At 57.7% G+C, this 14,179-nt stretch overlaps 6 protein-coding genes across 6 annotated transcripts; 1 reads left to right on the top strand and 5 right to left on the bottom strand.

The window, feature by feature from the left end:
• Positions 1-1,395: 1,395 nt before the first annotated feature.
• CHGG_04866 (uncharacterized protein) lies at positions 1,396-2,667 on the top strand (the record flags this gene model as incomplete). Its single annotated transcript, XM_001224079.1, has 1 exon — positions 1,396-2,667. One exon carries the CDS (start codon positions 1,396-1,398, stop codon positions 2,665-2,667), a length of 1,272 nt encoding a protein of 423 aa, XP_001224080.1.
• Positions 2,668-2,871: 204 nt separating this feature from the next.
• Positions 2,872-4,001, bottom strand: CHGG_04865 (uncharacterized protein; the record flags this gene model as incomplete). The annotated part of the gene is made up of 3 exons (XM_001224078.1): positions 2,872-3,240; positions 3,294-3,375; positions 3,445-4,001. 3 exons carry the CDS (start codon positions 3,999-4,001, stop codon positions 2,872-2,874), a joined length of 1,008 nt encoding a protein of 335 aa, XP_001224079.1.
• Positions 4,002-4,734: 733 nt separating this feature from the next.
• Positions 4,735-5,106, bottom strand: CHGG_04864 (uncharacterized protein; the record flags this gene model as incomplete). Its single annotated transcript, XM_001224077.1, has 1 exon — positions 4,735-5,106. The coding sequence occupies one exon, from the start codon at positions 5,104-5,106 to the stop codon at positions 4,735-4,737; it is 372 nt and encodes a 123-aa protein (XP_001224078.1).
• A 673-nt stretch (positions 5,107-5,779) lies between these two features.
• On the bottom strand, positions 5,780-7,429 carry CHGG_04863 (uncharacterized protein; the record flags this gene model as incomplete). The annotated part of the gene is made up of 1 exon (XM_001224076.1): positions 5,780-7,429. One exon carries the CDS (start codon positions 7,427-7,429, stop codon positions 5,780-5,782), a length of 1,650 nt encoding a protein of 549 aa, XP_001224077.1.
• A 2,775-nt stretch (positions 7,430-10,204) lies between these two features.
• CHGG_04862 (uncharacterized protein) lies at positions 10,205-11,640 on the bottom strand (the record flags this gene model as incomplete). Its single annotated transcript, XM_001224075.1, has 3 exons — positions 10,205-10,709; positions 10,779-11,389; positions 11,482-11,640. The coding sequence occupies 3 exons, from the start codon at positions 11,638-11,640 to the stop codon at positions 10,205-10,207; spliced, it is 1,275 nt and encodes a 424-aa protein (XP_001224076.1).
• A 456-nt stretch (positions 11,641-12,096) lies between these two features.
• CHGG_04861 (uncharacterized protein) lies at positions 12,097-13,242 on the bottom strand (the record flags this gene model as incomplete). Its single annotated transcript, XM_001224074.1, has 5 exons — positions 12,097-12,196; positions 12,397-12,578; positions 12,653-12,775; positions 12,854-12,991; positions 13,048-13,242. The coding sequence occupies 5 exons, from the start codon at positions 13,240-13,242 to the stop codon at positions 12,097-12,099; spliced, it is 738 nt and encodes a 245-aa protein (XP_001224075.1).
• Between the last annotated feature and the right edge of the window lie 937 nt (positions 13,243-14,179).

Raw genomic sequence — 14,179 nt, 5'->3', positions numbered from 1 at the left:
GGATTTGGGTCCATTCGAGCACCTTTGCCCCGTCCGGATGGCATTCGCAGAGTCGCTAGTGCGTAGAATCAAGTTCAATGGACATAGGACCCGGCGCACGGGATTAACTCTTTGGTTGGCGTCCGGTTGAGCTTTCGTCGCTACTTGGGTCCGGGTGGATGGGGGTTGGGGGGTTGGGGGGTTATGGGCTGTGGAAGGGGAAGGAAGGAGAGGGTAGAGGAGGAAGGGGAGTAAGGGGAGGAGGACATACCAGAAGCCGGGGCGGGCGATGACTGCGAGGACCGTCGAGGTGCAAAAGTCAAAGAGGCTTGCCGTACAGCCTCCGTCTGGGAGGGGAATGTTAATGACAATCATAGGTGAATGGTCCCTACATTTGTTCGTTGGGGGGGTGGGGGGGAGGTGGGCAGAGACGCCCGATGGATATTGGTTTGGTTCCTGCAAGTGGAAAGAATAGGACTTATGTCAACCAAAGGGGAGCCTACGCAGATTGTTAAGCCGGTTGCAGTGCTGCGGCTGCACGATGAAAGAAAAGGTCACCGAGGGATGGGGTCCGTCTGGGGAGACGGAGTGAACCGTCAGGTAGGGGAAGAGGGACTTTGTCCATTCCTAACCCAGGCAAATAAGGCTGTTAGTCGAATGTACAGTATGTCAGGGTCCTAGAACTTGCCGGATCGTCTGCCCGGTCGATTGTTCCGGCGAATTGAGAGATCAGCTCGCGGATCCGTGCCTCGCCGGTGAGATCGAGGTAGGTGCTTGCATGCCTTTCTGGTTTGGTTCCAGAGTTCGACATGATTTCGGTGGTTGTTTGTGAAAGAGATGGGGAGAGTTGCTGTGTGGAATAAATGAATCAATGAAGATGGATGTTATACGAAGTACGGAATAAATGGCCCGGGTGCTTATATCCGACGATGTTTACCGAAGGATTGGGATTCTGTCCCTGGGTAAGAAAAGGAACCAATTACATACATAACTAATCAAAACTGGGGATTAATATTACCTAAATTCAACATTCTTTCTCACCTATCAGCTAAAAAGTGATCTGTCTCTGCCTGCCTGCCTCAGGTCTTCCTGCCACACCTGTGAATACCAACCCCCGGGTTCGGGTTAGGCCAAGGGGACCAGGGGCTACCCGCTGTGGGGCCAACCCCCGCCGAGGCCGTCCCCAAATTCCGGGGCATGTGCCTTCGGCATTGGCGTCTCGACCCCTGCTCCATTAGCCGCAGCACCCATGTCGCGATTGTCATCGCATCTTCACCTGTCAGGCCGTGCTCCCTTCAACAATCAACATTCAACAACCCAAACCTCGACACCTCAATTCCCGACATCAAACCCCCCATTACCAACCATCACAAATGCCGCGATAACACCCTCCACCAACCCAACCAAAGGCCAAAAATGGAATTCACCCCCGCGCTGCACCCCCCCCTCGACACGCTCAAGCCCTCCCTCTTTGAGCTCCTCTCCGAACAACAACTCTCCGCGCTCCTCCCCCCGACCCTGCGCTATCTGCTCACGCTCCTCACGCACCGCCACCCGCGGCTCTTCCTGCGCCTTCTCAACCGCTTCGACGAGCTGTACGCGCTCGGCGCGCTCCTCGTCGAGCGCCACTACCTGCGCACGCGCGGCGGCGCCTTCACCGAGCACTTCTACGGGCTCAAGCGCGAGCGCGCCTTGGCCGCCGAGCTCCCCCGCGCGACCGCGGCGGCGCCGGGGGCGGTGCGGGAGGCGTTGCGGTTGGGGAGGGGCGATGTGTGGCGGAATTTGGCGGTTGTGGTGGGCGTGCCGTATTTGAAGAGGAAGTTGGACGAGGTGTATGAGGTGGATGCGCCGCGCGCGTTGTTGGGGGCGGCGTATAACCAGCGCCCGGGGGCGGGGGCGGGGTGGAGGGAGAGGGTGCGGTTTTGGTGGAGGTGGTTCTTGAGGAGGGTGTATCCTGGGGTGAATGCGGCGTATTATTTGGCGATGTTGGCGTTTAATTTGGCGTATTTGTTTGATAACTCCAAGTATCACAGCCCGTTTTTGTGGTTGATTGGGACCAGGGTGCGGCGGATGAACGGGGCGGATTACCGGGCGATCGAGGCGCTGGAGGAGAAGGTGGCGAAGAGGGGGGGGACGACGACCATCGGGGCGAGGATGCTGGGCGGGCTCTCGATGGTGCTGCCGACGAGCATCTTTGCGCTCAAGTTCTTGGAGTGGTGGTATGCATCCGACTTTGCCAAGCAGTTGTCGAGGAAGGCCGCTGAGAGCCTGGATCTGCCACCGCCCGTCGTGACGGGGCTGCCTGAGAAGAAGGCACAGCCGAAGGCGGAGAAGGACGCCGGTAAGGAGGAGGAGGAGGATATTGACGAGGAGGAAAAGGAGCGGCGGGCGGTGGAGAAAGCACCCATCGCGGCGTCGTCGCTTCTGCCCATCTACACGGTCCCGGCGCCCGAGGACTCGGACCACTGCCCGATCTGCGAGGGCGAGATCACCACCGCCGCGGCCTGCCAGACGGGGATCGTGTACTGCTTCTCCTGCATCCACAAGTGGCTTACCGGAACGCACGCGAGGCAGGAGAAGTTCATGGCTGAGCGGGCGGGCAAGTGGGAGAGCGGTGAGGGGAGGTGCGCCGTCACCGGGAGGCGGGTGCTGGGCGGGACTGAGGGGTTGAGGCGGATCATGGTGTAAAGTTTGGACTGTAATGATGGCTGTATCAAAAGCAAGGGGCCGGTGTATGATTTCCAGTGTTATTAGAGATATCTAGGCTGCGTCGGGGCATGCCAGGCATTGTCAGAAACGCGTATAATACAATAAAACAACCCAATTTCCACGTGCTCTTTTCCCACTCTATTTTTTTCACGAGCTGTACGCAGCAGCCCAGCATCTAGTACTTTACAAATCCACCACCGTCACCGGGTTGCGCAGTTTACCGCTGTTCCCATACATGAGCGACACGTTGGCCATCAACCCGCCGTTGTTGGTCCCCGGCCCAAGCATGATCCACTTCCAGAGGATGTTAGAGACACCGTACCAGAACACGTTGAAGGCGTCGGTCCACCGGGCACTCGGGATCATGTCGTAGAAGGGCCCTCTCTGGGGCCGCGACATGAGCGACTCGTAGGCGCGTTGGCACTCGTCGTAGTAGACAGCCTCCTTGCCGTAACCGTAGTGCGTGTGGCCAAAGACGTGCAGCTTCGGCTTGACGCGCCAGACTTCGTCGAGCAGCCCGGCGCAGCCGAGGCCGAGGTCGAGGTGGTGGCGCTGGCGGTGTTAGTTCACCGTCACTCGGTCACCAAATTAAGGAGGCTACTCACCGGTGGTGTGTGCGTGACCAACAAGTCGGTCTCATCCGGTATCCTCCCCTGCCACGGGTGTTTCTCCCGTTGGTACTGCAAACTACTCATCCATCAGCCCTCTCTCCGCATCTCAAAATCAAAAACAACGCAAGCAAAGAAACGCACTCACGCAAACCCCTCCCCACACCACGGCACGGCCCCCCAACCATACACATTCAGCCTCCTCCCGCCCTCAAACTCCAACTCCACGCCACGATCGCACAAATACTCCACCCCCGTCCAATCCACCTCCCCCCCCACCCCCAACCCCAACTCCTCCCTCACCCCCTCATCCACCCACGCATCATGATTCCCTCCCACCACGACCTTCCACCGATGCCCCAACCCCCTCAACCAATCCACCTGCTTCTGCAGCTCCGCCACCGTGCCCCCCACGGTCAAATCCCCACAATGCACCAGCACGTCCCCATCGGGCACCGCATACCCGGGGATCAGGTTGTGCGTGTCGGACAGGCAGACCACGCGGATGGGCCGCCGCCCGCGCGGCGGATGGAAGGGCCGGCCGCGGAGGGGGAGCAGCACGTGCCGGTACAGGAGCTGCGTGAGGTATTGGAGGGGGGAGGCCAGCAGCCAGTCGAGGGGGGTTGGCGGGTTCCAGGGGGAGGCGCGGCGGAGGTGGAGGAGTTGGAGGAGGGTGTTGAGGTGGTGGAGGGCGAGGGTGAACATTTTGGTGTGTTTGTTGTTGTTTGTTTGCGCTTTTTGGAGGGGGCTTGTGTGAATGAGGTTTGTTTGTTTGGCAGTTTCCTGGGGTTGGGCGGGAGAGGGTAGCGAGCCCAAATGTGGGAGACTTGGATGTGGCGGTTGGTGCTCCGAGTCTACCAGGTATGGTTTTGAACTTAATTAATTGGAAGCATATCCGGTGTTACACGGCCGGCCGGGTGGGACGATGTCATGGCTGTGAAATGATGGATGTGAGTTGTGAATGTGGACGTCACAAGGCGCGAATCACCAAAGCCAAACAGGAAAGTTGAGGCGCTGTGAACCCTAACCCTTTGTTTACCCCTGTGCGGCCGTGAAGAGACCACTCGCTCAATGTTGGAGGGATTCCGATTCAAGCCTCAGGCTCAAAACTTGAAGGCCTGGTATGTACTTGGCTCTTCCCATACCTGACATCCATCACCTTCTGGTTCTGGCAGCGGAGGTAAATAAAGCCTCAACATGCATCTTTCGCCCACTTACACACCCAACTGTACGCTACGTAGCTCTGGGGCTTATTTATTATTATTATTATTTCCTACACCGATATGCCCGTGGGCGCGCCGGTCCTTCTACTGCTATTTACAAAGGAAACCGTACCGTATAGGCCGGATAAAAACCTCTGTCTACCACTTTGAGTCAACAATCTATGAATCCGTCATACTGCAAAAGAAAGGAGGCCCTTTGCCGGCCTCCGGGCCCTCTAGCCCTCCCCATCCACTGTTTCTAGCTCCAGCCTTCTGGCCAGCCTATACTCCAGTAGCCGGCCAGAGTCCATCAGCCAGCCAAGGACCTTCCTAACAAATCTTCTGCTCCGGGCACCTACTCCCCGTAATACGGTTTGTAGGTCCCGATGTGACCGAATCTCTCTGCCGTCCCACGGCCTTTGTAACGGCGGGTCGGGGCACCAAACCACCAAGTGCTCCACTGTCTCCCTGCCCCTCCCGCACTCGCAATAGGGGGTACGGACCTCCGGGACTTTCACCCTGAACAGGTAGTCCCGGAGGCCTATATCCCCGATACGGGCCTGGGAAAGGAGGGAGCTCTGCGCCTTTGTAAGACCTTCGTGTCTCATCAGAGCTTTGTCGGTAAATAAGAGGGCTGGGGGGTCTTCGTCGGCTATCCTCCTGTTTAATACCCTCTGTCGAGTAGTACTTTGTTGACTAGCTCTCTGTTGTTCCCACCGGGCCTGCCAGGCTAGTTCGACCACCTCCTTGGTATTCGACCCCCTCTGGGGCTTATTTATATGCAGTTATGGAGGTAATTACTGCTACTCTCTCGAGGCTTGGAAAGAGGGGTGACGCTTCTAGTAAGAGAGATATCCACGAGCCGCTTTAATGCCCATGTCAAGAACAGACAGTCAGAGAGATACAGGAGCAGAAATAGGTCGGGAATTGAGCGATACAAGACCTTAACGACACCAGACCAATAACAACCGAGGCTTGGCTTCTTCCCCTTAACACAAGTCAGTTCAAACACCCAAAAAAATCAGAAAGAGCCGTTGAGTCAAAGTTGCAAATTTTAAGACTAAACAGTTATTACTCAGGTATCTCGCTCATCACTCGTCTATCCTTTTTTGTGCAGCCAAACAGATCCGACCCCATCTCCCACAACAAACGCCAACAGCCCGAAATGCATCAGGTATCTAATAGAACAGACAAAATAAAAGAGAAAAAGAAAAGAAAAGAAAAAAAAAGAAGAAGAAAGTAAACAAAATACTCAACCCCTCAATCCTCAATCCTCAATCCTCAATCCACCCTCCTCCTCCACCCCGCCTCCCCATACTCAGGCAACCCCCCGCGATCCGCCGCCTGCCCCTCCCCCCCCGCCGCCAGCATCCAACTCCCACGCTCCCTCCCACCACCACCACCACCACCCAACTCCTCTTCCGACGGCACCAGCAACACCCGCGGCCTCAAATGCTCATCCGCCTCAGCCTCCTCAAAACTCGGCGGCCCACCACTACCAACCACCACCTCTTCGGTTTCATTTTCCCCACTCTCCGACGACGCCCTCGAAGAAACCGACCCCGAAGCGGAACCCGAAGTAGACGCATCCACCGCCACCTGCAGCGGCACGGTCAGGGTGACCGTGTTCGACGCGCCCTTGCTTGCCAGCGCGACGGTCAGCTGCACGGTGTAGACGCGGCTGGCGATGCACGAGTGGAAGGTGGGCACGAAGGTGCGCTTGTCGGTGGGCAGGGAGAGCGGGACTCTGATGGTGGTGGTTTGCTGTTGTTGTTGTTGCTTGTGGTTTGGTGGCAAGAGGGGGTTGTGGGTGTTGTTGGTGTTGGTGTCGAGATCGCTGCTGCTGCTGCGGGCTGAGTGCATGCTGCTGCCGTAGCCGGAGTCGCGGCGTGCGAGGGGGGATGAGGGCTTGGAGGAGGGGGAGGTCCAGGCGGGCTGCTCGGCGAGGGTGACGGGCGGGAGGGAGGTGGATGTGAAGAACTGGCCGCGGCGGTCGGTGAGGTAGGGCGCGTTCCACTCGCCGAGGTTGGGGAATGAGGAGATGGTACCGGAGGAGTAGTACGTGTGCGCCGTTACTTTGGCCGTCACCCCCGTGATGGTGGGGGGGAGTGTGCGCGGCGACGCGGGGTCGAACGACAGTCGGATGCGCGCCATCGGGTGCGACATGACGCGGCGCCCGTCCGAGGAGAGCACCGCCGCGCCCGGCTGGAGGGCTTCGGCTGTGAGGCGGCCCAGCTTGGTGGTGAGGATGTTCTTGCGCAGCGTCTTGGTCTTGGACATGCGGTAGAGGCGGTCCTTGTCGGTGATGTTGAGCGGGGGGTCTTCGGGGCTCGCGGGGAGGACCCGCAGGGGCTGGCTGGCTTCCATGATGCGGGTCCTGTGGTCGCCGTCGTCGCGGAGCACGCGCGCCGTGATCTTGTACTCGACCTGGGCCATGAGCGGTGCCATGTCGTCGCGCTCCCAGCCGCCGAGGCTGGGCGGGAGCCGCACGTGGTGGTCCTGCATGGCATCCGAGAGCCGGGCGTGGTTGCAGGCGTTGATGGTGAGCTGGTTGGGGATCACAAAGTTGAAGGGGATGGTGTAGGTCTCGCCGGTCTGGAGCACCCTCGGCACGGGGTAGGTCGACTCGGGGATGGGCATCACCATCTTGAGGAACGTGTGGGTGACTTCTTGGGGCGCCGACATGCCCTCGAACAGGGTCTTGGTGTGCCCGAGGAGCAAAATCTGGATCGAGTCGAAGCGGACATCGCGCTTGGTTGTGATGGTCAGGTCGCCGGCCACGGGCGAGAGAGAGGTGTAGACCTTGGAGCTGTAGTGGTCCTTGAGGTTCACGCTGATGTCCGACTTGGGGTACGCCATCCTCTTAGCGTGGCTCGGACCGTTGCTGGGAGACACAATGCTCGCTGCCGACGAAGCTAGCCAGGTGCCCATTGCGACTGGCGTGCTGTGAGAGAGAAATAGCGAAAAAGATAGGATCCGACACAAAGGGGTGGGTCCCAATGGGACAGTATACAGTCAGTCGACTGCAGGCGGATCAGGGCGGGGATAACGTTATGACTGTGGCCGGGAATATGTATAAGGTGTGGTTGGTGTAACGGGAGGAGGCAGATGTGTTTAAGTGCCGCTGTCAAAAGGCGTAGCCGGACACTCGGGAGACAAATAAAGATGTCAGGGGGATGGATGTGATGCTTAGTATGAGACAAGGGATCCGGTTCTAGACGAGGGGGCCATTCTTTCTCTTTATAAAGAAGCACCCGTTGACTCGACAGTGGGAAGAGAAAGACCAACCTCAGCCCTGTGACTGACATCCCATCCATGGATGGAGAGGATCTAACTTCATGGAGTTTGACTGACTAACCTGACTCATTACAAAGCAGTCCTGGGCTGCTGGGCTCTCTCCCTGGAACAACCACAGTTGGTGCCCACCGCTAAACGAAACGAGCAGCGTCATGTTGATGCGCCCAAGTGATCTGCTGGCGCCCTTCTTTTTCCCGACATGGCTCGCCGTGCCTCGCCGGGCCGGGGATGAATTCTGATTGGCGAATGCGCCTGTAGCGTGCGTCGTTGAAAAGGCGGGATGTGGCCCTGCAGCCCTTCCCTGGCCGCACTAGCTGCACATCCGGCAGCCCCAAAGGAGGGGCCCTCAAGGTGCTTCCAGGTTCCGGCCAGGCTCGTGCCAGGCATCAAGCACACAGTTAAACCTGAAAAGTGGGGTTGCCATGGCCATCGGTTGGCTACTTCCGTCGATTACCATTGCATCCATTGATGACTGTTCTCAACACTCGCACGTACTGCCTCGTCGTCAGCCGAGTGAAAAAGCTTTAAAGTACGCGGTGGCACGACAGCACGGGGCGGTAGATCACATGCATCTACCTCCCGTCAAAGCCTCACGCCGCCCAAAGCGTTGGGTGTACATGGAGGTGCTCAGGTTATGGCATCGTGTCACAAACGCTCGCTCTCTCTTTCCCTCCCATGACAGAAACGGTTGACGAAATCGATCTGGGCTCCACAATGTCCAACTGGGCCCCAGCACGCAACACCCTAGCCGTTCCTGGGGGCTTGGCATCCTTGTCACCTTGTCTGGGGAAAGGCGTGAAGGTCCCCTGTCCGATTATCGGATGACAAACTGACAAACTGACGAGCTAAGAAACTGTCCAGTTCAGCCTCAACCTTGAATCCCACTCGCGGCGCGAGTTTGCATGATCAATGCCGTCCGGATACGGCATAGCTCGTGTGACCGTCACTGGCAAAACTAGCTATCAATAGCCGCCTTTTGGCGGATGTCTATGCCGTTCAGCTGCCCGGGTCCGGTGTCGGACGGGCGAGAGCCGGGACGCGTTGGCCATCCGCTCCTCACGGTTCCCGGCCGGCGACCCAATTGGGCCAGCCAGCCCTGTCTCGATCCCTGCACCCTCTCCGCATCCATCCGCTTGTTTTCGATGCTCTGGGGGAGTGTCGATGACATCGACACGCGGCAGTATACGGCATACTTGTAAATAGAACCGAAACGAACTGTCCCGATCGTAACAGAAGACAGGCTTCGCCGTCCCAGGATCAATGACGGGCTTACACCCGAACCTCCTACACTCGAACCGCCGCACGGAGCCATCCTTCCCGTTTCAACAGCCCTCGTTAGCTCATGCGTAGCCGAGCCGAGCCACCTCGTGAACCGTCAAAAAACCGACCTTCGCTAGCAGCCACCTTTGGAGGCTTAGTGTCGACATGCCGCGTGGATTCTCGGATCCATCGTATCGCGTTGCGGCTCGAGAATCCAGCACGGGCATGATATTGTTGGAGTCATCGGGCAAGCAACCCACCCACTCCGCTCCGTAGCGATGCGGACTTGGTAACTAGCGGACCCCACACACCACCCGCTAAGACGGCATGGATCCACGTTGCGTCCATGCCGCTTCTTTTTTTTTTTTTTTTTTCAACATGTTTGCACCCGGGCCCCTGGGACGATTTCTCGAGCGTGCACACGCGGCATCCTGTCGTCATACACAGTAGCGTAAACCGTTGAGAGGAGGTGGGTGTGCATCATCTCGGGCAAATGAATGATCGACCTTGGCGAGTGCGAGTGCCAGTCCGAATGGGTGGCAGCCCGAAGGAGAGCACGAAAGCCGTTTGTCGTCTGGATTTGGGGGTCGCGAATTAGCGACCGGGGGTTGCGCCTTTCTGTCGACATGTCTGTCTCGTTTCAAACAACCTTAAAAGAAATCCCTGCACTGAGTCAGGCGTGCTTTTGGGCCCTTGGCTGCTAACCGACCTCGAGACCCACCAATGGAGGTGGTCGTGGCTCATGCGCCCGTGCTGCTGCTTTGTCAGAACCCGTCTTAATAATCCACCCGCGTCAGTATCACGACCCTGGGTCGGGTCATCACTGGCGTGTCGTTGCTCCGCGTCGAAATTTTCGAGGTTCCACGGCAGACAGGCGCAAGATGCGGCTGGAAATGGCTCCGCAACGTTGGCCCAGCACCTAGTGTACATAGGATCCGAGTCATCGTTCATCGAAGGAAATGGATGGCATAATTAAACATTTCTAATATCCAAGCCTCCTCGATGCTACCTCGACGGCAATGCCGATGCTGGCCGCCCATGACTGTTAATTCTCTAACATGACGTGACTCTAATCAACCCAATCAACAACTCCATGGCTTCTCTACCCAACGACATGGTATACTCCCAAACAACAGTCACATCAATTCCTCAGTCATGCCACGAGATGTACAGCATGATGCCCGCGCCAGCGAAGATGGCCGCAAACTGCACCAGCGTCTTGCGCAGCTCGGCCGCCTTGTTGGGGCCCGTCTCGAGCAGCTCGGGGATGACGGCCACGGTGCCGACGTAGAGGAACGTGCCGGCTGTGAACGGCAGCAGCATGTCGCCCCAGGTCAGGCTGGTGCCCCAGAGGCCGCCGCGCATGCTCATGGCCGCTCCGTCGGCATCGCCGCCGCCGCCGCCGCCGCCGCCAAACTCTTGCACCGCGATGCCGATGAGCGTGCCGAGCAGGGCGCCGATGGCGGTGACGAACTGCGCGCCCATGGCCTGGCGCTTGGTGAAGCCCGACTGGACGAGCAGGGCAAAGTCGCCGACCTCGTGCGGGATCTCGTGGAAGAAGACGGCGACGGTGGTGGTGGCGCTGATGGTGGGGGACGCGTAGAAGGACGCCGACATGGCCAAGCCATCGGTGATGTTGTGCGTGAAGTCGGCGCTGCGAGGGAATTAGCGTCATCTCGTCATCACACACTGTCCATATTCTTCGTAGAATCCCCCCACGTACATCATATTCAACAACCCGCCCAGCTTAACCGACGGATTGACCTCCTTCTTTTCCACCTCCTTACCCCCCGCCTCCACCACCTCCCCCTTCTTCCCCTTCCTCAACCTCACCCCATCCTTTCCCCCCTCCACCGCACTCGACCTCCCTTCCCCTTCCCCATGCCCATGCCCACCATGCCCATGCTCATGCCCCCCCGCACCCCCCGTCGCGATCCGCAACCCCTTATCCATGCCCACGAACACCAAAAACCCCACCAACACCGCCACCCCCAACAACAGATTCCGATTCGGCTCCACCAGCACCAACCGCACCCGGTCCGGCTCGTCCTCCCCCAAAAAGATCTCCGGCAGCAAATGAAACAGCGTATCCCCCAACAACCCCCCAACCGCAAACGCCACCATGACGGACAGCGACGCCGGGTCGATGTTGGTCGGGCAGAGGGCGAGCAGGAAATTCGGCGGGCCGGAGATGTATAGCGTTGCGAGGAGGGCGTTGACGGCCGGGTGGGAGGAGGGGAAGAGCGTGGTGAAGAGGCGGGTGGTCAGCGAGGGGGGGTGGGCGGCGTGGGTGGTTGCTTTGAGCGTGGAGAGGTGCGTGATGATGGGGCATTCCTGTTTTTTTGGGGGGGAGAGGGGGGAGGGTTAGTGGTTGGTTGGTTGGTTGGTTGGTTGGGAGGTGTGAGGGAGGAGAGGGGTTTACGAACTTGGAGTTGGGCGTCGAGGTCGGCGAGGGAGAGGGTGTCGGGGGAGGGTATCGCGGTTTTGTCGGCGGTGCTGCTGGTGCTGGCCCATGCTGCGAGGGCAAAGGTCGCGACGAGCACAAAGGCTGCGGCGCGGGTGCGCCGGAGCGGGAGGAGGGCCATCGCGGCGGGTTGCGCGGGGGCAATTGGGGTGTTGCGGGATGTTGGCCGCAGCGGTGTTCGGGACGGGATGAGGAATGAAAAAGGGGTCGCGTGTGTGTCGCCAGTGTTAGTTAGGTGTGAAGTGGATCGGAGGCCAGCTGGTCGAAATTGGAGGATGCTCTTTGCCAAGCCCCGGGCCGGTAGGGCTGAGTCTGAGTGGGCTTGGAATCCAAAGCATGATCAGATGAGGAAGTCAGGGAGGTCGATCCCTCGAGTCAATCTTGGGCATTGTGAGTTGTTGTCGCGGAACCCGAAACTGTTTGGTTTCTTTGCATCATTCATCAGTGTCAATTCGGTCCCAATTAATCACGGTGTAAACCGGGTATTTGTGGCTCTGGGCGACAGTCCAGGAACTCGGAACGCATAATGGTGCGGGGGTCATTAACTAATTAAAAGTTGACAGAAATGCTACCCTACCTACCGAGGTACATCGCTATGCCAGGGAAGCAGAGAGTCTTCTCTGGGTAGACGGTCATCTGCACTCAAGGCACGGTCGATACGTGCTACAGTGGCCCTCCTGTGTCAAGGAATTTTGCATGATTTGCACGATTTTGCATGAAGCACATAACTATACATAAACATGTATCTTTTCTGTTCGCCAATGACCTGTTCGCCCGCAACCTATTTACAGCGCATTCCCAAGTATCGTGCTTGTGTCCAACCCATGATGAATGGATATCTTGCCCGCTTGGTCACCTCCAGTCAGGTACTAGGTACCTAGTACCGTCCCAAACAGCACGCTTGACCGGGCTTAACTGCAAATCTCGCCGTTCCCCGTTAAACGCCGATAGCCTCGTACTTGCGGATGCAGACATCGAAGCTCCACTCAGGGAGTTACCCTCGGACGTGAGCTCATCGGCGCGGCTTTCCGTCAGGTTGATGAGGGTGATGGTGATTGTCTAGGGAGAGAGGTACGTTATCATCACGTTAGTGTGATTCGGCGACCAACTTCGGTCGTGATAGGGATACTAACATCGATAACCGACTCAACCTGGCGAAGCATAACAGCCATCGGTTGGCCAATGACAGGGATTTTTTTGACAAGCCCAGCCTTTTCGATCAGGATGTTGAGCAGTCCTTGGTAACCACGGTCCAACTAAAAACAGTCTGCTCACGGAAAGTCGTACAAAACGGGACGAGGGTTTAAAGCTACCTCATCGTAAGCAGTGAAAACCAGGTCGGCATCAGGCCCGCGCCGAGTCACACCGGCAGCAGCCCTGCCCCTACGCTGAATGGGCCGGGTTCCATCGAATTGAGAAATCAAGACATTGGCAGTTGAGACAATGTCGCTGAAGCCTGAGATGAGCGTCTGCTATGTGTTAGAAGATGCAGGCCGCGTTCTGGAAAGCGACGTAGGCGAAGACAAACCGGGAAAGGGCCCTGGCCAATGATGATCAAGGGGAGGTTGAGGACAGTGATGCTCTGAGCTGGGGCGTTGAGATCTTTGGCTTTCTGGGTGAGTGATCCGAGAGCATTGGTGATCTGCTGAGGCGTGACAGCCGCGTTGGCAGCCGTTGCCATCAGGGCAACGGCACCGGTAAAGAGGGAGCGGAGGGAAACCATATTCGAGGTGTTAAAACGTCTGGGCTATGAGGCCTGAGGGAGTATGTTGGAGGTTTTGAGTCGAGTGGGAAGTGAAGTGCGAGGATGCTGAGAATCAGTGGGCTGAAGATATGAACTTGACGGTGAGGGAGGACGGCCTTTTTGTAAACAACCCGAGGCACCCTCCCTCCCTCCAAGATGCTGATCAGCTCAACATCTCCGCGACAAGCGCTGGGGGATTGGATCGGTCTTTCGGAGTTGACTTGATCGGCGACAAGAGCCCGCCGTCACATCACCGACCGGAGCGGAAGGTCGTGTCGATCAATATGTGGTGCCACGGGTTGTGAGCTAGTCTGGTAGTGAAGTGGTGTAAGTCAAGTCGGTGTGCCAATATCCAGGCGCCATTCCTTGCGCTGATTCGTGGTTTCCCCTACATCCATTGTTGATTTGACTGCAGGTACTTCGTAGACTGGACTGTGCTGGCTCGGGCGTGCGGAGTCTCGACATAGCCGTCCAAGAACCGATATAAGTTGAATCTTTTCTAGGTACTTATTATAACCCCAGATCCGGTGTCCGGCCCACTTAGAAACTTGAAGGCGCAGCCTGTCTGTCGTCTGGGAGGGAGACTTCAATTGTCACACAGCTCGCCTGATCCTCGTGCAACCACATCACATTGACATTACCCACCACCCATACAGAAGGATAGGTATCTACTACCGCGTTACATCCCGTGAGAGTAACTTGGCTCCAAGACCATACTGACCGAACCAGTTCTGTATCGAAGACGGCAACAGCATTGTAGCACTCCCAGGTACCTAGTTAAAGACTCCAATGCAGATAACCTCACTCACTCGGCCTCGCACGCGTCACCGTCCTCCTCGGCCCCCTCAACCCCGTCGCACGAGATATCAAAAAGCGGCGTTGACCCCAGCCCCTCCCCCAAAATCCCAAAGCTCGG

The sequence above is a fragment of the Chaetomium globosum genome, genomic scaffold (assembly GCF_000143365.1).
Source record: "Chaetomium globosum CBS 148.51 scaffold_4 genomic scaffold, whole genome shotgun sequence".
Classification (NCBI taxonomy): Eukaryota; Fungi; Ascomycota; class Sordariomycetes; order Sordariales; family Chaetomiaceae; genus Chaetomium; species Chaetomium globosum.
Note: the sequence above shows the minus strand (reverse complement) of the source record. Positions and strands in the feature narration are given on the sequence as shown.